Here is a 24425-nt window from a genome sequence, read left to right as displayed (position 1 = left end):
ATCGACTCCTGGATACGTGGCTAGCGTCGGTACTGGACGCCCCACATAACATCTCTCCCCCCTCGACGAGCAGCTCGTCCTCGAGCTAGAATGTGGGGTATCAGGTGACGAAGCTGTCGAGGTCTTCCCACGATGTTGATGAAGCGGGTTCGCCCTTCTAATGAACGAGCAGCTAGCGAACGCCATGGTTAAGGCGAGCACGCGTGACACAGTCGGGCTCCGGGACCGCCGCTCCGTGGTGGATCGGTGGTAGGGCCGGTGGTGACGTCGGGGGCGTGCCGATGAACTTCTTGAGGAGGCCGACGTGGAAGACGTCGTGAAGGTGGGCGCGATCCAGCAGCTCCAGATGGTAGGAGACGTTGTTGATGATGGCGGTGACATGGTACGGCCCATAGAAGTGGGGTTTAAGTTTGCCCAAGGTCAGAGCTTGGAGGGACGCTGCGGCATGCTGACAGAGATGGAGCCAGACCTAGTCACCGATGGTGTAGTGGACCTCCCTATGGTGCTTATCGTAGTAGGCCTTGTACACCGCCTGAGCCTACTAAAGCCGGTAGCGGACGTTGTCGAGCAGCTCATCACGTTCTACCATGGACTTGGCCACGGCTACAACCCTAGTGTCACCGTGCTCGTAGGAACAGATCGTGGGCGGGTCATGGCCGTAGACGATCTTGAAGGGCGTGTCCTTGAGCACCGTCTAGAATGTCGTGTTGTAGATGAACTCTACCCATGGAAGCCAGCGTACCCATTGCCGAGGACGATCGCCGGTGAGGCAGCGAAGGTACATGACGATGATCTTGTTTGTGGCCTCTGTCTATCTGTCTGATTATGGGTGGAATGCCAACGTCATGTGGAGCTTGGTGCCTGTGAGCTGCATGAGTTTGCGCCAGAATGCCGACGTGAAGATGGGATCTCGGTCGGAGACCATAGACTGTGGAATGCCATGGAGGCGTACAATCTCTGCGAAGAATGCCTGGGCCACCGACTCCACCATGTATGGGTGCACGAGGGGGATGAAGTGGCAGTACTTACCGAATCGGTCCACCACCATTAGGATGATAGACTTGCCGCCACGCGTGGGAGCGCCTCGATGAAGTCGAGGTCAATATCAGTCCAGACCGCCATCGGGACGGGCAGTGGTAGAAGAAGACCCGCGGGGTGCAGGTGCTCAAACTTGTACCGCTGGTAGGTGGCGCAGGCGCGGATGTGATCTTGCACTGTCTTGCGAAGGTTGGGCAAGTGGAAGTCCCGGTGGAGGCGATGGAGCGTGCGCTGAACACCCTCGTGTCCGTCGTCGTGGATGGCGGTGAGCACCTTGTGGAGCAGTGGCGATGCTGGCGGAATGTAGAGGCAGCCTTTGAATGCAACAAGGTCATCGAGGAGCAACCAAGGAGACGTGCGTGTACCCGCCGCTAGCTCGTCCCTGAGCACCACCAGAGCCAGATCGGTGGACGTAGCTTGTCGAAGGCGGTCGATGTAGTCGAAGCGAGGGGCCGAGATAGCCAAGGCCATGGCCTCCTCCATGTCGCAGCGAGAAAGGGCGTCTGTGACTGTGTTCATGTTCCCCGCCTTGTACTCGACAAAGAAGTCAAAGCCGAGGAGCTTGCCCACCCAGTGGTGCTGTGGAATGGTGGCCAAGCCCTGATCCAAGAGGAACTTGAGACTGAAATGGTTAGTCCTTACCACAAAATGGCGTCCCCACAAGTATGGCCTCCAATGGCAGATGGCGAGGACGAGGCCAATGAGTTCATGTTTGTACGTTGCCAAGGACGCATGGCGCGGCGTGGTCGGCCTATTGAAGAACGCTAGTGGGTGCTGGTCCTGGAGGAGCACTATGCCGAACCCATAACTGGACACGTCGCACTCGACGATGAAGGCGTGGTTGAAGTTAGGTAGGGCAAGAATAGGCGCCGTCGTCACGGCTGTCTTGAGGGCGGCAAAAGCCGCCGTAGCTTTTGGTGTCCAGGAGAACCCTTCCTTGCGGAGGAGGGCTATCAGGGGGCGGCGATCGTGCTGAATTCCCTAACAAACTTGCGGTAGTACCCCGCCAGGCTGAGGAAGCCCTGGACCACCTGTGCCAAGTGAGGCCACGGCCAGTCGGCCACTGCTTGGACCTTGGCGGGATCCATGGCGACACCCGCAGTGGAGATGATGTGGCTGAGGTAGGAGATCGATTCAACCCCGAACGCACACTTGGACCGCTTGACGAAGAGCTGATGTTGCTGGAGCGTGTTGAGGACGGCGCGCATGTGGCAAAGATGATCGGCCCAAGACTCGCTGTAGATGAGGATATCATCGAAGAAGATGAGGACAAAGCGGCATAGGAAGGGGCACAGAACGTCGTGCATGAGCGCCTAGAATGTTGCCGGTGCATTGCAGAGGCCGAATGGCATGACAAGGAATTTGTAGAGGCCGACGTGGGTGCAGAAGGCGGTCTTGGCGATGTCGTCGGCGCTCATCCGAACCTGGTGGTAACCAGAGCGCAGGTCGAGCTTGGTGAAGAAGCGGGCGTGGCAGAGCTCGTCTAGTAGTTCGCCGACCACCAGAATCGGGAACGCATCTGTGATCATGATGGCGTTCAGGGCACAATAGTCCACGCAGAACCTCTAGGAGCCATCAGCCTTCCGGACCAAGAGGACCGGTGATGAGAACGCCGAGGAACTGCGGCGAATGATGCCCTGGGCCATCATTGCGGCGCATTGGCGCTCCAATTCATCCTTGTGTGCGGCGGGGTAGTGGTACGGCTGGACAGCCACCGGGGCTGATCTTGGCAGAAGGTTGATGCAGTGGTCATAGGTGCGTGCCGAAGGCATGCCGGAGGGCTCGACGAAGACAGGGGCAAACTCCTCGAGGATGGTGGTGAGGAGATCGATGCCGATGCAGGCCTAGATCGCTAAGCCTGGGGTAGCCACCGTGCCGCACCAGCGCATCCGGCGGCCACCACGCCAGAAGGACATGGTGAGGGCGCCAAAATCCCATAGAATCGGGCCCAGCGTTGCTAGCCGCTGGGTCCCTAGGACGACGTCGTACCTAGCCAACGGCAGGGTGTAGAAATCCATGGTGAACTCCTCCGCATTGATGGAGAACAACGCATTGCAGAACACGCTCGCCATTGGCCACTGTGACCCGCAGTTGTCCCTAGGTGATGGTCGGGAGTGAGGCACGAGTGGCTGCCTCCTCGGCGATGAAGTTGTGCATCGAGCCGGAGTCGATTAGGGCAAGGAGGGAGGTGCCGCCCATTGTGAGACGCATTTGCATGGTCTCGCTAGTGTGCACGCCAGCGATGGCGTGAAGTGAGATCTAGGGCGCCGCTGGAGTGGCCTCGTCTATCTCAGAGTCGGTGTCGTCCTCGGGTGCCACCAAGTCGAGGAGGAAGATGAGTTGGTAGACGCGGTTGTGGCCTCACCCAAACTTCTTGTTGCTATTGAAGTAGAGGCCTAGGCAGCAGCGCTCCTCCATCTCTACCTACGACAGGCGCTTGACCTGGCGGCCCTCGACGGTGATCGGCTATGGCACGGGCACCGTGTTGGGCACTAGAAGCGCCAGACGGGGCGGTGGCACCGGTAGGAGGCCCCTCTGGTGATCACGCCCTAGGTGTGGTGGTGGCGTGGCTGCCGCGGCACACTGCTCGTGGAGCTCCATCTTGCGGGCGAGGCTCATGGTGACGGCGAGGGACTAAGGGTTGTGGACCTCGACGTCGAGGCTAAGCGGTGGCTGGAGGCCCTTGGTGAAGAGCTAGATGCGCTGTCCCTCATCGAGGTGCCCGACACGAGGGAGGAGCGCTTGAAAACATTCCTGGTACTCCTTGATGGTGCCAGTGCGCTTGCACGAGGCCAATTCGTGGAGGGGACTGGAGCGCAGCGGTGGTCCATAGCGGAGATGGAGAAGATCCTTGAAGCGGCGCCATGAGGGGATGCCCTCGTCTACCTAGACCTGGATGTACCACAGCTGGGCGCCCTCCTCCAGGTTGTAGGAAGCCATCCACACTTTCTCTTCCTCCATGATCCTTTGTTGGTGGAAGTAAGATTCGCACCGGTTGATGAAGATCAGCGGGTCGGACTTGCCGTCATAGCACGGGAAGTCGAGCTTTTGGAAACGCGGCGGCCGATCTTGGTGGTGCTCCCCTGACCCGGAGTGTGAGGAGGATGACAAACCGCCCAGCGGCAGGCACGCGGTGTCCATGCGCTGAATGGCCTGGGTGTTGGCCTCCATGGACGTCTGGAGCATCCTGATGGACGCGGCCAAGGAGTCCAAGGTTGCCTACAAAGCGGCGTTGTTGGCGTTGTTCACGGTGTTGTCGCCCATGGCGTGTACGCGGCGTGGGGTGGGCGGCGCAGAGGAAGGGCGGGATGATGGTGGCGGCGATGGTGGGTGGCTGGATGAGGAAGGCCTGGATCGTGATACCAGGTTATCAAGGGTGTCCACGCCCAAGATAGCAGGTCCTCGGCTACGGAGCTCGTAGCCTTGACTGGTAATGGCGTCGGGGTTGTTGCCCGGCTGCCCAATGGTGAAGGAGGTGAGATTAGGAAGAAGAGAGAGGATTAGGGTTGGTAATTCTTGCTTAATCCCAAGAGTGCCAATTACATGGATTATATAGGCCCGTGGTCTGCTAATAAAAAGGAAACAAACTCCTTTATTCTAGCAATATTTGATTGTCAATCTGCATGCCTGCATGCCTACATCGGCTCCTGGATACGTGGCCGGCGTCGGTACTGGACGCCCCACATAACATGCTGATTTTGAAGACGGTTATTTGCTCGTGGAAGAGACACTTCATACTGCTAGTAAGCAGGTTGAAGCAAAAATCAAAGGAACTCCTAACAATGCTGAAAACTCTAGTGTTCAAGAAACATTCAACTTACCTGACCAATATACACATGTGGCTGGTCTAAAGAAGAAAGAAAAGCCAAAAGGTGGATCAAAACGAAAGAAATCTTGGACTGAAAATTTTCAAAAGAAAAAGAAAAACAAAGGGAACAAGAAGAATACAAGCAAACCTGTGCAACAAGAAGATGGAAGTCGTGTTCCAGAATCACAAGCATATGAATCAATTTTTAGTTTTACCCAAGTTCTTATGGTATGCTTATTACATCTATCTTTTTCCATGAAAATAACATTCTGTGTTTTCACAATAACTTATATTTTCATATCTGTTTTCTCAATCTTTATTTTGGTCTCTGTATCCCTCTCTTTTCAGAGTTCAAATGTTGTTCAAGATGTCAGCAATCCTTACTCCTTGGAAGGGATAGATGGCTGGGAATTTTAGCAAAACTTTAGTGTAAGTATAGGCCAATTATATAAGTTCAATTGACTTGACAAATTATAATCTCTAAACTATTTTTTTTTGCAGGCTGTGTACTGAAGGCATGGCTTCAATTGGGTGATACAAATTTTTTATATGAGATGGGAAAGAGAACCTTCTTATGTGCAAAAGGTTCCCCATTAATCATACTCACTTTTGTGGATGCAAGGTTGCTGATGGTTGATGCAAGCTTTTGTATATGAAATTAGAAATAGAGAACCTTGGTGTATAGAAAAGGATCTCACTTTAGCATGTCTTTTGTATATGCAAGCTTTTGTATTAAGCTCTCAAATTGCAGCAAACACATGCAGCTTTGTTCTATTTAATTGGATTATAAGATGTATGCATTCTCTTCTCTGCTCTTTATAATTTCTTCTAAAAGAAACAGAGTCTAACAGCAGGACAACCATGGGGAGAGAAGGAGAAGAAACTATGACTTTGATCCTAGCCATCCGTGACTTTTTGAATGGGTCAGATGCAGCTACTGCATATTTTGCAGTAGCAGTTGTAACTGCACTGGATCCAGGTCGGTGAGCGTGGCCGATGGAGACCGGGGCACCACCACCGCGCGGGCAAGCCAATAAGTGCCGGGGGATGTGGGATTGGTGGAGACTGCGCGGAGGATTTTGCGGAGGATTTTTTACCGAGGAACCGCATGTGACGTCGAGGGAGGGATTGACTCTTTCCTTTTCTGCTGGATGACACGGGAAGTGAGGCGCGAGGGAGCGAGCGACACGAGGGGAGAGCCGAGCGGTCACACGTGCGAGGGAGCGTGCGAAGACGGGCATTCATTCGAGCGAGCGATCAACGATTCTCTTATCAACGTTTTAGCTGTATATCTAATATCTAAAAGAAACAGGGTCTAACAGCAGGACAGCCATGGGGAGAAGAGGAGAAGAAACTATGACTTTGATCCTAGCCATCCGTGGCTTTTTGAATGGGTCAGATGCAGCTACTGCATATCTTGCAGTAGCAGTTGTAACTGCACTGGATCCAGGTCAGTGAGCGTGGCCGATGAAGACCGGGGCACCACCACCGCGCGGGCAAGACAATAAGTGCTGGGGGATGTGGGGATTGGTGGAGACCGTGCGGAGGATTTTTGACCGGGGAACCGCATGTGACGTCGAGGGAGGGATTGACTCTTTCCTTTTCTGCTGGATGACACGGGAAGTGAGCGTGGGGGAGCGAGCGCACCGAGGGGAGAGCCGGGCGGTCATGCGTGAGAGGGAGCGTGCGAAGACGGGCATTCATTCGAGCGAGCGATCAACGATTCTCTTATCAACGTTTTAGCTGTATATCTAATATCTAAAAGAAACAGAGTCTAACAGCAGGACAGCCATGGGGAGAGGAGGAGAAGAAACTATGACTTTGATCCTAGCCGTCCGTGGCTTTTTGAATGGGTCAGATGCAGCTAATGCATATCTTGCAGTAGCAGTTGTAACTGCACTGGATCCAGGTCGGTGAGCGTGGCCGATGAAGACTGGGGCACCACCACCGCGCGGGCAAGCCAATAAGTGCCGGGGGATGTGGGATTGGTGGAGACCGCGCGGAGGATTTTTGACTGGGGAACCGCATGTGACGTCGAGGGAGGGATTGCCTCTTTCCTTTTCTGCTGGATGACACGGGAAGTGAGGCGTGGGGGAGCGAGCGACGCCGAGGGGAGAGCTAGGCGGTCATGCGTGCGAGGGAGCGCGCGAAGACGGGCGTTCATTCAAGCGAGCGATCAACGATTCTCTTATCAATGTTTTAGCTATATATAAGATAAGATAAGATAAGAAGATAAGAAAGATAAGAAAATGTTGGCCTAGCTGGTTATTACATGACATATTGCCATCCTCCGAGATGAGAAAGACCCAAAGAGTTCATGTAACGGAATATGTTCAAAACAATCTTGTATTAGAAAGGCACGTTTCAACATTACAATACGACAAAAAAACAAATAGTTCATTAAGTGACCGTTCGTTTAGAAAATTATATAGAAATCTGAATAGTTAATGGCCTAAATTTGGTTTCAAAACTTGGGCATGCCAATATTTTGAATGTCACTTGGCCTGTTATTAAAATTTACCAACATACATGTTTATTATGAAATATGCTTTATCTAATGATACTTATCATATCTCATAAATATTTATGATGAAAGTTTGTTTTTTCAAGAAGCCAGATATATGTTTATTTTGTGAGTAGCGAGTAATTTTTTTTATGACGCAACCGACTTCAGTACGATCGGCAACACCATAAACGCCGGCGTGAAGCGGCCGCGCGACGTACCGTTTCGGTCTCATCTCCGTCTCTGTCGAGTCTCCACGCCCCCCAGTTCCCCCGTTCCCCACCTCCCCATGTCGGATGCGTACAAGAAAGCCAAGCCCGGCCGCCTCGTCTTCAAGGGCGGCGAGGCCGCCTCCATCCACAAGCCAAAGAAGCACAAGAAGAATAAGAAGCCCGCCTCCGATGCCCCCGCCGACGGCGACGTCGAGGCCGCGGCCGCGGTCGCGGAGGGAGCTGAAGGTGGAGGAGGTGCCGCCGGCGACGACTACACCATCGACGCGGCGAAGAAGATGAAGTATGAGGAACTCTTCCCAGTGGAGTCGAAGAAGTTCGGGTACGACCCCGCCAACGCCGCCCGCGCCGCCGCCCAGAACCGCACCGTCGAGGAGGCCCTCGAGGACCGCGTCCGCAAGAAGGCCGACCGCTACTGCAAGTGAGGTGAGGCGCTGGAATATAAGTTAGGGTTTTCGTCTCCTCCGAATCAGATTCCTTAGATTGCTTTGTCTGTGTTGATCTAGGTACCTGTTCGATTGCCTGTTTAGTGATTCGATTTGAGTTGCTTGTTGCTGCCACCCACTTGTGAATCTAGCCATGCCCTGGTTTTGGTCATGGCCAAATTTTGTCTTGGCGCACTAGAGTTGCAAGCAGACTCTTAGGAATTTTGATGAGCGACAGGTACATGATCGACTGCAGGTCATCTTACTAACTGTTCAAAGTGTTCATCAATGTACTCCCTGATTGCAACCTTATTGGTCGAAAATCTGCTCTGTGCATAGACAATTTAGAAGTTCTGACATCACTGGTATGGGAAAAATTCTTCTCAACCAATGTTTGAGCATGACCTTGAGGGACACTTTGGACTTCAGACTGATGTTCCTGTTTTTGCAACAATGTGACTCAAGGAATAAGTCATGATGGGGTGGATTAGGTCATATACATGGTAATATTGGTGAAAATATTTGGTAGGAATAAGAGGAAAATCAATGGCCATTTAGTTTAGCTTTAATGATTTTAGCAATGGCCATATGGCTTAATTGTGTTATTTTTGCTGCTAATGGACACAAGAATTCTTTACTGCATAGATTTGTGCAATCTTGGTGATAGCTTCTTGACCAAACAGGTCACATGTTTTTGCTGCATCACAGAGGACATAGCTGCGTATCAAGAATTCAGAGTACAGATTTGCTAATCTAGTAATCTAACTCTACATGGAGGATGGAAACCTCCCATACACTCCTTACGTTTATTTGTTCTAGGTGCTATGTATCATGTTATTGGATTGGTTGTTCAATACTGATACCACATTTGGGTTCTGCTTTAGGGTCAATATATTCAACTCTTCATTATTTTTACTTCCTCTCTTTGAAATCTATCCCAGTCAACTTTGTGGAGAACAGAACAACACAGGGTTCTTTCACTGTATCTTTTAGCTTCAAGTCGTTAAAAAACTATGGCTATTACCTTCTCATCATATTTCTTTATTGGCATGCAAAGCATCTTATGTATGAATTATATAATAGTTATTTCTCTTACTGTTATGTTTACGCTGAATGTGGCCTGATATCCTCTCTTCTTGACAGGTCCACTCATTTCTGTTATTTGCAGCTGTATTGCTCAGTGTATTGCAGATGGTATCTTTAGAGAATTAATATGGAGAACTAAGATACTCCATGGCATGTTGTTTAGTAGTCAAAGTACTGGTCAAGCATTTTCCTTATGCATATTTGTACTAGTAACTAGTAAGCATAAGGATTCTTGCACCTGTTATTCTGATAAACTTGTTCAGCCCTCTTTCTGGGTTAATTAAGAGAATACCACCAGTGTTACATTGCAATATGGCCTGGAAAGTGTTTACTATGTAGTGCTGTGTTTTACGCTAATGGTTAACAACTTAATAGAGACCAGAAGGTGAAATTGAGTAGCAACTGTGTGCTCTTTGTCTTCTAGTGGTAACTCTTGCTTTTTAACTCTTTGTTTGGGTTTGTCATGGGTATCAACTGCAGAAGAAGCAAGTACCATTCCGATCCATCGAAGGTTTTTTGGAAATGTATGCTTGTGTTGCTTTAGACATTGTATCTTCACATAAAGTCATTGGATTTGTCCAGGCTTGATCTTAGAGGCAACAGGCAAGTTATGTATATGAATCGATTGGGCCTGCAGCAATTGTCTTCTGTGTGAAAAGTGCTTCGGTTTTTATATATTTGACACTATTACTTGTTGCTAATCTGATTACCATACTTTTGGGAGTCTAAACATTACTTATCTGGATAATTCTTTCAAGAGTACATTGATACTCAAGCTAAGATTTGGAACGAAGACGATGGTTTTATATAGTTATCTCTACTAATTGTAACAGGTTGTCATTTTATAGTTCTAATATATTGGCCAGAATTACAAGTGTCAGATCATGTATGACACAACATGTTTTATTACTTAAATTGAAGACACAAGTTTAGCCCCCCCCCCCCCCCCCCTAGACGGGGCATCGCCAAGGGTTATAAGGCGGGCCCATCGGGCTTCAAGGCTACCGAAGCACCCAAAGTGCGAGGGACGTTCACGGGTGGGCACAAGCAGCCTTAGCTGGGTGCTCAGAAGCGGGACCGGCCGTCTGTCGAACGATGTCCGAGTACCGACCTTGACCCGCCGAGCACCGAACGACGGGCTCAGAAACTATACGAGTGGCTTGGTCGAGAAGCTGATAATCTCTCCTCTGGGGGACATGACCAAGGCATGAAACGACCATAAACTTAGGGTTCTCACGGACTTACCTGTCAGTAGCACAGGCGCGGCAATCTTGGCCACCGAGGCCATTGTCGTAACAGCCCATCCTAACGAGGGACTAAAGTCTTTGAGCATGACTCATGAGCAATGAGATTACAAACGAAGGCAATTTCATTAATAATTGGGAACGACCCGATTACAATATATAGCAGCAAAAACGGCTACACTGCTGTCTCATATACGGCGGCAAGAACCGTAGAGCCCAACCAAGCACAAGGTCAGGGCTCCACGACGCGCAGGCTTGGGCCAGCGGGTCATCCTCGGGACACCTCACTGAGGTCCGAAGCCGGGCGGCGTCGACCGCCGCCCCATAGATGGGACCAAGCCCCGCCCTTGTCAGTATGGAGGGGCAACGACCGATCGACCGTGTTTCCCCCTCCCCCGGAGGGTGGAAGGAAAGTTCTAGCGATACATCGCTGGAATTCTTCTAGTTTCTAAGGGAAGGGAACGCGGCAGACGCATCTCGCATCACATCATCGCCCCTCCACTAGAATCCTTCTACTATCATGGGAGCGATCGTCCCGCGGAGGGAGACAGGCTCACTCGGAGGGTAGTGTCGCACTTTATCGTTGCCATGGTCATGTGGAGTTGGATAGGAGAGGAAAAAGAGAGGTTGCCAGAGATGGGATAGAGGCGCCATGCCCCCGGGGCTCCCCTTTATAGCCTTGGATGATGCACTGTGAGCGGCTCCGGGCCCTTCGATTAGCCATCGACGGCTAAGGGACCCAAGGGGCCGGCCAGGCGCCCCTTGATCCCCGCAACATGCCCCGAGTAGTTGCGTGATGGTGGCTGCGCAGTAAAGGCGGAGTTAGGGAGGGCATTGACAACGAGTCAAGTCCCCACTCCACTTTCCATCAGATGCGCCACCCACTCCACACACGCCTTCTCATGGGACTTGAGGGGATCCGACTCCCCTCAGGCCCACCGGCCGTCATCAATGGCCTAGATCCATGCGCACCAAGTGCCATGATCTCTCCTTCTCCAGATCCACTCCACGTGGTCCGACGTCCCATCTCCCAGACAAAGTGGGACGGCGTGGGAGTGCACGCCATAACTCCTTTGGCCAGCACGGTAGCCTAGGCTCCATCAACTACCTACTAGGGATGTTAGAGGGAGGGGCGCATCCAGAAACCACCTCGCTGGCTGGCAGGGAGGCTCCATAGCGGCCTCGGGGCTATGCCAACTCCCCAGAAGGAGATCCTATGCTCCCGATCGACGGGCGCCCTGGCGGCATGCCCCAAAACTAACCAACTCTCTGGAGTTGGGTCGGGAGCCACTGAGCAGCAGGCCCAACAAGGACCCCATCTGTGCTCGGCGCGCTCCCCGCACCATGACCTACGTTGCTAAGGTTGGCTTGAGAAGACCAGGGCCTGCTACTGAGCCCCCAGAAGGGCATGGCGCGTTAGGTGATCAGGTGGCCCCGAGCTAGAGCCTAGACGCTCTCGATCACCCGACCCATGACAGACCTACATCAGAAAGGAGGGCATCTCTAGGCCCAAGGCCGGCAACTCCTAGATGAGTTCGTCGGACCCTCGCTCGGGCCTTAAACTTATGCGACACAGGTCAATGCTGATCAACACCATCACTATGACAAACAACTTCCGTCACTGAAGGAGCCAAATTCATCATAATTTTTAGTTTTACGATGAATTTATGACGAAAAATGGTTCGTCATAGAAGTCGCGTCATAGTTGAAATCCTATGATAAATCCAAAAATATCGTCATAGAAGTGGCTTGATCTATGACGAAAAACATATCATCATAGAACTGTTTTGGCATGCGTGGCAGGGGGCTGCCATGTTGGTTGGCGCTTCCGTTGGAGATGCTTTCCATGTGTACATGCTATAGCCCACGTGTACATACTATAGCTGGTTGCATTGGAGATGGTTTGGGTACGTGTCACCTTCTTATTGCACAACGTAGCCATCTCTGGTTCTTGCATGTTTCAGGTTCTTACTGGACCATGTGTCGGGTCCCTATTGTTCCACGTGTCAATTTTCTACTAGCACACGTGTCGTGTTGCTGTTGGATCATGTGTCACTTCTTCATTGGACCATGTGTCGTATTTTTATTGGTCCATGTGTCCATTTCTAATTCGACCATGCGTCACGGTGTTGTCCGTCCACATGTCGTATTTTTATATGTCCACGTGGCATGATGATTTCCTTCCACATGTTGGATTTTTAATAGCCCACGTGTCGTGCCCTAGCCAATTCATGTGTCATGCACTGGATGGTCCATGTGTCACATTTTTATTTGATCACATGGTCTATCCTGGTTCTACCGCGTGCAGGACTAATTACATCAGAACAGTAATTCAAAATTGTCACTACTGCACATATTGACTACATAATTATTCAAGTTGGCAATCAAATACCAGCAATTAACATTTCACACATCAGCAACAAGCTACTGACAGAGTATCACAACAAACCATCACATGAGTCCACACAACAGACCACAAATGTTCACCGCATCACCGCATCAAGCCATAGGAGTTGAAGACTGAGAATTAATTACCAAAAGAGCTTAAGCGCATGACTTGCTCAAAGAGCCTATTGTACTCCTCCTGTTCCCGTTTCTTGAATTCCTCAAACTCTCTTTCAGATTTTTCTATCTTCCTCTTTAGTTCATCTACTAGTTCGACGAGGGTAGCGAAACTTTCCTATTCACCAGTAAGCTATTCCCGAAGCGTTATCTCCGTCGATGTCTCTGCTCTGGTGGAGCTTGTCAGGATACCAGTATTCTTCAAAAAAAGGTTTTTGCCGCTTGCCTAGGAGGAGGCTTGCCCTGGGAGAGGCAGAGGACCTTAGAAACAGCATCAACACTAGTCATTGGTTGTTGTCCATCAGCAACAGGTTCTGTTTGCATAGCTTCCATAGCTTCCTGTGAAATTTAATCAGTAAAGCATTAGATTACAGATATTAGAAGAGGACTTCAATTGAAAACCCAAGAGATTAATTCATAACAAGTAATGCATAGGACTTCCTTAGCATGCTGCTGATAGAGATTATATAAGCACAATGCATAGGTCTTTTGCAGCCTACTGTCGATAGAGATTACATAAGCACAATGTACAGGTACCATATTGATTGGTGTAAAATTGCAACTATAAAATTAAATAATATTGCCACATTATGCTCCTGCTACGTTTCCTTCTTTTATGACAATGGTTTCAGTAGATTTCAAGGAAAGCAAATGAAGGTACTTACAACTACTGCTCTTGCAGCATCGCTCAGGCCCTTTTTCGTATTGGTATGGAAGTCCTTGAAGACTTCCACATCATTAATATCTTCATTAGGTCGACCATGTTGTTTAAGTCCTGGATCATCATGTTGTTCATCAAGTCCTTGATCATGTTCTACGGCATTCCTCTTGTTCTCACTTTGTTCACATTGCACATGAGTTTTTGTTTATATTTATACAAAGGCAAGAGTAACAATAAAACACAATCATCACTTACAAATGTTTGTAGCTGGACAACATAGGAGCGAGATCCTGTAGACTGGTGGTACTTCACTTTTACACAGTTTCTTTTGTTCGTCTCAGATATTTCCTATAACTTTATTTGTGTTAGACTGCAGAACAAGTAGACCATAGCAAGATTAGATAGAAAATCAATGGGTTCACACACACCTTGTTCTTAGCACTAGACCAAATCTCGACAAGTTCACACCACTGTGCATCGGTCATGGATGGGACATGAGAGGTCGTACAGATCTGATCAGCAGGGACACCATTGAAGTCGGTTTGCTTCAACCTATAGCGTGCCTATTGTACCCCAGATTGCAATACATTCTAGCAAGCTTCTTGTGTTGGTGGGTGAGCCTTGTTAATGTCCAGCCTTGACTGCACGCAGTAGTGTGAATGAAAAGTAAATCCATTAAAGTTGCTCAAAGCAGAGTTGAATGTCAAGAGGGGACACCCATACATACAGTTAGCCTCTCCACAAAATTTGTGTAATGGATGGCACCGGAGGGCTTCTTATAATGTTTCCAATGCGTCAAAATTAGTACTTGATGCCTGACTACTACACCTGCCTCTGAGGCAAACTTGGTAGCTTGCACTAGATCATGTGGCCTTCTGTTCCCCTCAGCAATAGAGATGGACATCCTCAATCCTCGCAGTGATTTGCACATTTTGTCAAGCAAAATTCCAACAGTTCGAGGCCTCGGCTTCCTCGCTCTGCTCGGCAATGGTACTATAAAGTTTTCATACATTTAGATTGTTAGAAAAGTAATATGGATATCAAATAGCTAGTGTGAATTGATTATATTGATAGACATCTGCAAGGTAATACCAACCTATACAACTTTCATTGCTCTACGGGGGAGGGGAGATGGGAGTTTGCTCACAGGGCTCCTCTTCGGCATGTCTATCATCATTTGGCCATGGGCATTCTATCATAGGGCTAGGTAGGGTGACATCCCAACAAATGTCTCCAGTCAATTCATGAACTTTAAATTGATCCCTGGGTTCAGGTGTCCGTGGTGATGGAGAATTATGTTCACCTACTGTTGATACCTCTACCCTTTTACCAGCGGCGGCCCTCCGAGTACAAACTCCATGAGCAAACTCTCCTGGTCATGTTGAATTCACTCGCTTAGAGTGCCTTCGCCTAGGACTCATGGCAGCACTGCCTTTTGTCCTGCTGGCTTCTTTGACCTAGACACTGAAATTGGAGATACAAACTTAAGCAGTAAGCATGTACAAATTGCATTGTCCAAACATTAAAGCATTGCATTGCTACCTACACCCCCCTCCAAACTAAATACAAGATAGAACAAGCACCTCAATTGCTAGGGGTACTAGCTCATCTTGTAAATCTAAATCTGTTTTATCTGTATCATCAAATCCCTCAACTACCTCCCCTGGTTCAAGGATATATTCTAAATCTTTACCGTGTCTACCCTTTGTGCTTGACTTTTTTTTGCCTTTGGAGACATAGGTTTTGGGCCCACACATATTCCAAGTTCTTCCATCTTTATAGATTCCAAAGGTATTTATTAACTAAAGCTTCTATGGAATGTTAACACAACAGAGCAAGAGTATTTAATAAGCGCCTAACTAGTAACTACAACTTATACATAAGTCATTAATCCAATAAAGCACATGTCAGCTACACTCAACTATAGGAAATATGTAACCCAATCGCTATCGACATATCCTTGGTTCAACCACTACAATAGAGCACACATCATAAAAGGAATTGGGGTACCTCTTCCTCCATGTCTGTGTTCATATCCGGTCTTGTCATCATGGTCATGGAGCTGGTGTGGTCAGTGATGACGAAGGGGTACCAGATCTAGCTCCGGCTAGGGTTCAGATCTGGTTGGTCATGGCAAGTTGAAAGGTCCCTATGTGGTTTTGGTAATTGAGTGACAACCTAGGTGGACTAATTGTGTTCATGTGAGATACACAAGTGATTAGTCTATAGGTACATGTGTGTGAGCAACATATGCCATGAAGGTGGAAATGGCTCGGAGATGTTGCAAAGCTCACACATGTGATGATGAAGGAGCTCATTGCACATAAGACATCACATTGAGTCATGTGATCGAGGTGGAGAAGATCAAGACAAGACTTGGCTTGATGGACCGGTTGCAAGAGTGAAGGGCAAGTTAGAGGCTTTAGAGCGATGGACCACGTGGCGGTGAAGCTTGAGCAAGACTTGGCGCCGATGGACGAAGGCAACGGTGAAAAGCAAAAGCAAGTAAAGTCAAGATCAATGAACCAATATGATCACATGATGATATAAAAGTGGATCATATCATTGTGATCGTGTTGGTGCATGTGTTGCATCGACATTGGAGGAGATGGAATGGAATGCGCAAGGCAAAGGTATAACCTAGGGCATTTGATTTCACCGGTCATAGGTGTGTAGAGAAGTTGATGATCGAGTTTAGGATAGATGGTCGTACTATCAAGAGGGGCAAACTTGTTTGCATATTGGTCATCTAGTGCCACTTGAGTGATCTAACTTTGCATCGTCGCTAGGATCGAGTGGCGTGGCAAGTTGAGTGGCAAATCCTTTGGAAAATGTTTATGAAAAGCTAACACACATACACATGGTGGTGTACACTTGATGGTGTTGGCACATTTGCAAAGGTGAAGAAGTTGGTGAAGAAAAGGAGTTGAATGCACTGGTCAAGGGGTGACCAGACGCGTCTAGTGTTTTCTCGATGTGACCGGATGCGTCCGATATCTATACCAGACGCATCCGGTAATCAGGCCAGGCATGAGCAGAGTTACCAAGGTGACTAGACTCTGACTTGTAGCAGTGACCGGACACTGAGCAGTCACTATGCTACGTCCGGTCATGGTGATGTGGAGCGCTGGTGTTGGTCCAAAGTGGACCGGACGCAGGGGCGTATCCGATCAGCCACACCGGACGCGTCCAGTCAGAGTTGAGCAGCTCTGGGAGCTCTCTAGACTCGACTGGATGCTTCCCATCCTACGTCCGGTAGGTCACACCAGACGCGTCCGGTCGTGGTTGAGCAGCTCTGGGAGCTCTCTGGACTCGAGTGGACGCTGGCCCTCCTACGTCCGGTCGACACACCGAACATGTCTGATCCGACATGTTAGAGAGAGCCATTGGCAGCAATGGCTAGTTTGAATGGGACATGTGGTGGTCAGGCAGCGACCGGATGCAAACGACCAGAAGCGTTCGGTCCCCACCGGACGTGTCTGGTGCACACGACCTACGCGCCCGGTCGTCCCAAAAAATGACTAGTGAAGGGGTAACGGCTAGTTTAGCCTATGGGGCTATAAATAGAAGGTGGTCTCGGCCATGGATAGAGTTGAGCACCTTGGGGACTTTGTGTCCATGCTTGAGAGTGCTTGGGAGCCCTCTAACTCACATATGCTTGATAGTGATCATCCAATTACGTGAGTGATTCTAGTGCGATTGCATCGAGTGGCACTAGGTGATTGAGTTGCAAGCTTGTGGTGCTTGTTACTCTTGGAGTTTGCCACCTCCTAGATGGCTTGGTGGTGGTCTCTGTTGAAGCCCGCAAGAAGCTTGTGCGGTGCTCCAGAGAAGAGCTTTGTGAGGGGCATTGTGCTCGCCCTGCGGGAGCCATGAAGTGCAACTCTAGTAAAGTGAGACACGAAGGGTGACAAGTGGTCCGGCTGGGTCAAGTGCCAGAGCTTGTGGTAAGCACTCCATGTGGGAGAGTGTGACTTGTAGGTCACCACTAACAAGAGGACCGGCGGCAACCTTGGAGCTTGTCTCAATGGGGACTAGCGTGTTGGCAAGCATGTGAACCTCGGGAAAAAATCATCATGTCATCCTTGTATTCCCATTGGTTTGCATCCTCGTTACACAAGCTTGTAATTACTTTCATATACATTGTGCTTGTGTAGTTGCTCTTGTAACTAGTTAGCTTATGTAGCTTGCTAGTTACCTTCTAGCTTCTGTAGCATAGAAGTAGCTCCCTTGCGTGGCTAATTTGGTTTGTGTAACCTTGTTAGTCACATTGCTTAGTTTGTGTAGCTAAGTATTTGCGCTCTCTAATTTGGCATTGGTTTCCTTGTTATTGAGCATTGCTAGTGAGCTTAGGTGGCTTTGTGCTTTTGCTTACTAGCATATGTAGGAGCTCCCTCATTACTTGAAGTACTAGTGGCATAGGTTTGTGTGACCTTGCTTCTAGAATTGGTTAGGTGAGCTCTAGGTAGCCCGGCATCTTAGTTGCTGAAAGCATCTAGGCCCCTAGTTAGATTTCGGTGATTAATGTCAATACAATATTACTATGACTAACGTGTGTTTTGCAGAGGCAATAAAGTTAGGTCATGGTAATGGAGATCGATTGGGCAATCGAGGTGGTCATGCCCCTACGATGGAAATCATTTCGGTTTTCAAAGGATGAACGACAAGGTTAAGGATGACTAGTTCTAAGTGTCGTTTGGAGTTGGAGTGACACTTATAGTAGTTTAGGACTTTGTTTTTCCTTTGGCCGTACTATTAAGGGGGGTATGGATGGGTAGCTTGACCTAGGTGAGTCTAGTGAGTTAGGTGTGGTGCACACTTGTTAAAACTAGCTCTAGGTAGCTCCTATGAATGCCTAAAATCCTTTGGAGAAAACTTCATTCACATATGTTCGAGAGTTGGAAGTGAATGAAGGGTCAAATGCTAACTGGACGCTGGCTCCGGTGCGACCGAACGCTGGCCGTAGGGTCCGGTCAGTTCATTTGATCAAGAGACTATGTTCGGTGCGACCGGATGCTGGAGAGGTCAACTGACCAGACGCTGAAGTCCAGCATCCGGTCGACTCCAGTAAGGTTCCAGACTAGGGAATCTACGATCGGACGCGTCCGGTCAGTACTGACCGGACCCTGGGGGTTCAGCATTCGGTCGAGTATAGTAAGGTTCCAGTAAGGGTTTAATGCGACCGGACACGTCCGGTCAGTGGTGACCGGACCCTGCCAGCGTCCGGTCAACACATCATCACTAGTTTGCGGGTTGAACTGACCGGAGCGTCCGGTCAACATGACCAGAGCGTCCGATCACCCCACAGAAGCTCATAATGGTTCGTTTTTCTAGGCTGCCTTATAAATAGAAGCTCCACTCATGTGTGGAGTTACTTTTGCTCATTCCAACAGCTGAGAAACACATTTGTGAGTGCCAAGAAGAGCAAGATCCTAGTGAGGTGATTGAGATTTGAGAATCCAAGAGAGTAGCCTCATTAGTGAATCAAGAGTAGCAAAGTGTGCATCCATCTTCTCATTAGGCTTCACGTGGTCAAGTGAGAGTTCGTGCTTGTTACTCTTGGTAATCACCATCACCTAGACGGCTTGGTGGTGATTGGGAGCTTGGTGATCACCCGGCGGAGCTTATGGGTGACCCAACTCAAGTTGTGAGCGGCTTTGGGTGATTCACTGTGATGGAGTGTTGAAGAATCAACCCGTAGAGAGCACTTGATCCTTGCGCAGATCAAGGGGGAGCTACACCCTTGTGCGGATGCTCCAACGAGAACTAGTGGGGAGTGGCGACTCTCCGATACCTCGGCAAAACATCGCCGCGTTCCTCTCTCTCTATTTACTTTGAGCATTTACTTTGAGTATTTACTTTGAGCAATTCAATACTTGTCTTTACATTCATAGAATTGCCATGCTAGAGTAAGTTTGGAACATAGGTTGCAAGTCCGTTGTGCGTTAGTTTGATAGAAACACTTTTCTAGGCACAAGGGGTTAATTAGGCTATCCGTAGGATTTGATTATTGCAAAAAAAATTAGAATTAGCCCAATTCACCCCCCTCTTGGGCATCTTGATCCTTTCAATTAGTATCAGAGCCTCGTGCTCATGTTTTAAGCTTAATCGCTTTGAGCAAGATGTCTCATGGGGATGGACCTCCTCCTATCTTTGAGGGAGATGACTTTCCATATTGGAAAATCCATGTGGAGGCGTACTTAGAAGCTCTAGACATTGGTATTCTTGGAGCCACCTCTCAAGGCTTCCCAAAACCTCGGGATGCTACTAACCTACAAGGCGATGAGGTTAACTATGAAAAATGGAATGCAAAGGCTCGAAACACCATCTTTAGAGGCCTTTGCAAAGATGTGTTCAACCATGTAAGGAACCACAAAGACGCCCATGCACTATGGTCGGACGTTTGTGCGCTCCATGAGGGAACCAAGAGTGAGCGTGAGGAACACTATCATCTTGTGATTAAAAGCTAAATTCTTTTGAGATGCTTCCTAAAGAAAGTGCTAATGAGATGTATTCTCATTTAAATGTTCTTGTAGAGGAAGTCAATGGGCTTGGACTTACTCAAATGTCACCATCCGATGTTGTGAGAAAGATCTTGAGTGTCCTCCCCATTGACAAATATGGGCACATTGTGACCGTGCTACATCAAGGTGATCTTTCCGCCGCTACACCGACACAAATCTTGGGAAAGATCAATGCTCATAAGATATACATGCACATCACGCCACAAGATGGCTCATCCTCTACAAAGAAGAAAGAGAAGGACTTAGCATTCAAAGCTAGCCAAGATAAGGGCAAAGCAAGACTTGAGTATGAGAGCTCAAGTGATGAAGAAAGTCTTGCTCTCATGGTGAAGAAGACCGCCAAGATGCTAAAGAAGCTAAACAAGAGTGGCATCAAGTTTGACGGCAAGAAGAAGAAGTTCTTCACTAGCTCAAGAAGAAAGCTAATCTCCGAGATGGATTGCTACAATTGTGGTAAACTTGGCCATCTAGCTCATCAATGCACAAAGCCCAAGAAAGACAAGTTCAAGAACAAGAACAAGGGCAAGAAAGATGACTCAAGAAATGAAGATGAAGATGAGAAGAAAAAGAACAAGCCATACAAGAAGAGAGATGGTAAGAAGAGGGACTTCTACAAGAAGAAGAAGAGTGGAAAGGCCTACATCATCGGTGATTGGCTCACGGGTATTGATTCATCAAGTGGATCATCCAATGATGATAGTGACAATGAGAAGATAGCCGCTATTGCTATTGATCTTTCATCTTCACTGCCACCATCGCTATCATCCTCTACACACCTATGCCTCATGGCCAAGGGTGAACACAAGGTATCAAATGATGGTGATAGTAGTGATGATGAACATGCTAGTGATGATGATAGTGATAGCGATAGCGATGATGATGATTCACCTTCATATGATGATCTTGTCAAAATACTAAGAAAATACACTAAGATCATTAGAAAGAGTAGAGCCAAAAATAAAAAGCTTGATGCTAAAAATGATTCACTTTTAGCAAAATGTGATACATTGGAAAAGGCCAATGATGAGCTTAGAGAAACTAATGATGCTATATCATCCAAACTCAAGGAGCTCAAATCTTCTAAGAAAGAGCTTAAAGATAAACATGATAAACTTGAGTGGGTGCACAATGAGCTCATCACTAGCCACAACAAGCTAAAAGATGAATACACTACTCTTAAGATCAATCATGATACTCTTGTTATTGCTCAAGAATTTTTACTAAATGAGCCACACGATGCTACTAACCATGTTGTCAAGATTGATATAGCTACTTCATGTGATGATTTAATTGATGAGAGCATTGAGCAAGGATCTAGTAGCAAAGGCAAGCAAGTGGTTGAGTGCAATGACTATGATGAGTATGTCAAGCTCAAGAGTGATAATGAGAAGCTCATGAAAGATCTTGAAGAGATGAAAAGCCACAACATCATTGTGCTAGAAACTCTTGATCATGACAAAGAGTTGATCTTTGAGAATGAGAAGCTCAAAGAAGAAAACAAGAAGCTCAAGGAAGAGAAGAAAGATGATGCTCTAAAGGAAGAAAATAAGAAGCTCAAGTTGGAGAAAGAGCATCTTAAGATTGGGTTGAGCAAGTTTGCTAGAGGCAAGCACCTCCAAAGTGAGCTACTTATGAACACCGTCATGAAGATGGATAGAAGTGGCATTGGATATGTGGCAAGTGTAGAGAAGAAGAAGGCTCAAGCTCAACAACAACAATCAAAGCCAAAGCCAAAGCCAAAGAGATGTTTTGAGTGTGGACAAGAAGGCCACTTTGCTCATGAGTGTCAAACTCCACCGCCACAACCCTTGCCCAAGCATGCTAGACCATTTGCCTTAATGCTCATTACATGCTTAGAAAGGATTCTAGTGGAAAGATGAAAGTCATGTTCTTAGGACCTCCTAACAAGAATAGGCCTAAGAAGATTTGGGTGGCTAAGTCACTTGTTGAGAAGGTGAAGGGCCCTCAACAAGTTTGGATTCCTAAAGCATGAATCTCTTGTGTGTAGGTGAACTACAAGACCGGTGGAAGTCATTGGGTTATTGATAGTGGTTGCACTCAACATATGACCGGTGATCCTCGTATGTTCACCTCACTAGATGAAGAGGTAGATGGACAAGAGAAAATAACATTTGGAGATAATTCAAAGGGCAAGGTTAAAGGATTGGGCAAAGTGGCAATATCAAATGATCATTCCATCTCCAATGTGCTCTATGTTGCTTCATTGAGCTTCAACTTGCTATCCATTGGGCAATTGTGTGATCTTGGCTTCCAATGCTTGTTCACCGAGAAGGAGATTGTTGTATCCAAGGTAGATGACAATCAGGTGATATTCAATGGATTTAGATACAACAACCTATATCTAGTGGACTTCACCTCCGAAGATGCAAACTTGAAGACTTGCCTATTCACCAAAACAACACTTGGGTGGCTATGGCATAGAAGACTTGCTCATGTTGGGATGAGCTCACTCAAGAAGCTTATGAAGAATGATTTGGTGAGAGGGTTGAAGGATGTGAAGTTTGAAAAGGACAAGCTTTGTAGTGCATGTTCAAGCCGGTAAGCAAGTTGCAAATACTCATCCAACCAAAGCTTTCATGTCAACCACAAGAGTGCTAGAGCTCCTACATATGGATTTATTTGGATCAACAACATATAAGAGTTTGGGAGGGAATCTCTATTGTCTTGTGATTGTGGATGACTATTCAAGGTATACATGGGTATTCTTCCTTCATGACAAATCCTGAAGTTGCATCTTGTTTCAAGAAGTTTGCCAAGAGAGCTCAAAATAAATTTGAAGTGAAGCTCAAGAAGATAAGAAGTGACAATGGAAAAGAATTTGACAACACAAACATTGAAGCTTATTATGATGAAGTTGGGATCAAGCATGAAGTCTCCGCAACTTATACTCCTCAACAAAATGGTGTAGTTGAGAGGAAGAACCAGACTTTGATCACTCTTGCAAGGACAATGCTAGATGAGTACAACACCCCCGAAGCTCTATGGGCGGAAGCAATCAACATCACATCCTATGCATCAAACCGCCTTATTCTTTCAAAAGTTCCTTGGCAAGACACCTTATGAGTTGCTTAATGGGAAGAAGCCGGATGTCTCATTCTTTAGGGTGTTTGGTTGCAAATGCTATATCTACAAGAAGCGGCAACACCTAGGGAAGTTCCAAAGACATTGTGATATTGGTTTTCTTATTGGTTACTCATCAAAGTCTAAAGCATATAGAGTATTTAATCATACCACCGGCTTGGTTGAAGAAACATATGATGTAGAATTTGATGAATCTAACTGGCTCCCAAGGAGCACATGAGAATCTTGATGATGTAGGTGATGAACCATTGAGGGAGGCTATGAAGAATATTCTGGTGGGAGACATCAAGCTAAAAGATGATGAAGATGATGTACAAGTCATTGATTCAATCTTCTTCATCAAGTGTGCCACAAGATGGTGAAAAAGATAGGGAGAGTAGAAAATGAAGATACTCATATCTCCCATGAGCAAATGGTGATTCAAGCACAAGATGTTGATGCTCCACAACCTCCTCTCCAAGTGGTCAATAGAAGAAATACACCTCTCCTACAAGATCATCCACAAGATCTCATCATAGGGAGTCCATCAAAGGGTGTAATGACTCGATCTCAAAAACTTACTTCATTTATTGCTCATCACTCTTTTGTCTCTTGCTATGAGCCTACCAAGGTAGAAGAAGCTCTTAAAGATCCGGATTGGATCAATGCCATGCATGAAGAGTTGAACAACTTCACTCGCAATGAAGTTTGGACTCTTGAAGAGCGACCAAAAGGTACAATAGTCATTGGAACAAAGTGGGTGTTCCGCAACTAAGCAAGATAATCAAGGTGTTGTTGTGAGGAACAAGGCAAGACTAGTTGCAAAGGGATTCTCTCAAGTTGAAGGTTTGGATTTTGGAGAGACCTTTGCACCGGTTGCAAGATTAGAAGCCATCTGTATCCTTCTTGCATATGCATCACATCATGAAATAAAACTATATCAAATGGATGTGAAAAGTGCATTTTTAAATGGCTTTATTAATGAACTAGTCTATGTTGATCAACCTCCCGGGTTTGAAGACCCTAGATATCCTAATCATGTTTATAGGTTGTCCAAGGCACTATATGGGCTTAAGCAAGCCTCAAGAGCTTGGTATGAGCGCCTTCGGGACTTCCTCATTGAGAAGGACTTCTCCATTGGAAAGGTTGACACCACACTATTCACCAAGAAGCTTGATGGGCATATCTTCATTTGTCAAGTATATGTTGATGATATCATCTTTGGATCATCAAATGAAGACTCATGCAAATAATTTGGTGAAT

General features: G+C 47.5%; 1 protein-coding gene across 1 annotated transcript; it reads left to right on the top strand.

Annotated features, from left to right (window-relative positions):
• The first annotated feature begins 7551 nt into the window (after nt 1-7551).
• On the top strand, nt 7552-9707 carry LOC136497815 (uncharacterized). Its single transcript, XM_066493677.1, has 2 exons — nt 7552-8005; nt 9148-9707. Exon 1 carries the CDS (start codon nt 7639-7641, stop codon nt 8002-8004), a length of 366 nt encoding a protein of 121 aa, XP_066349774.1. The 5' UTR covers nt 7552-7638; the 3' UTR covers nt 8005; nt 9148-9707.
• The last annotated feature ends 14718 nt before the right edge of the window (nt 9708-24425 follow it).

This window comes from Miscanthus floridulus, chromosome 12 (assembly GCF_019320115.1).
Source record: "Miscanthus floridulus cultivar M001 chromosome 12, ASM1932011v1, whole genome shotgun sequence".
NCBI lineage: Eukaryota > Viridiplantae > Streptophyta > Magnoliopsida > Poales > Poaceae > Miscanthus > Miscanthus floridulus.
This window is presented reverse-complemented; position numbering and strand designations above follow the sequence as displayed.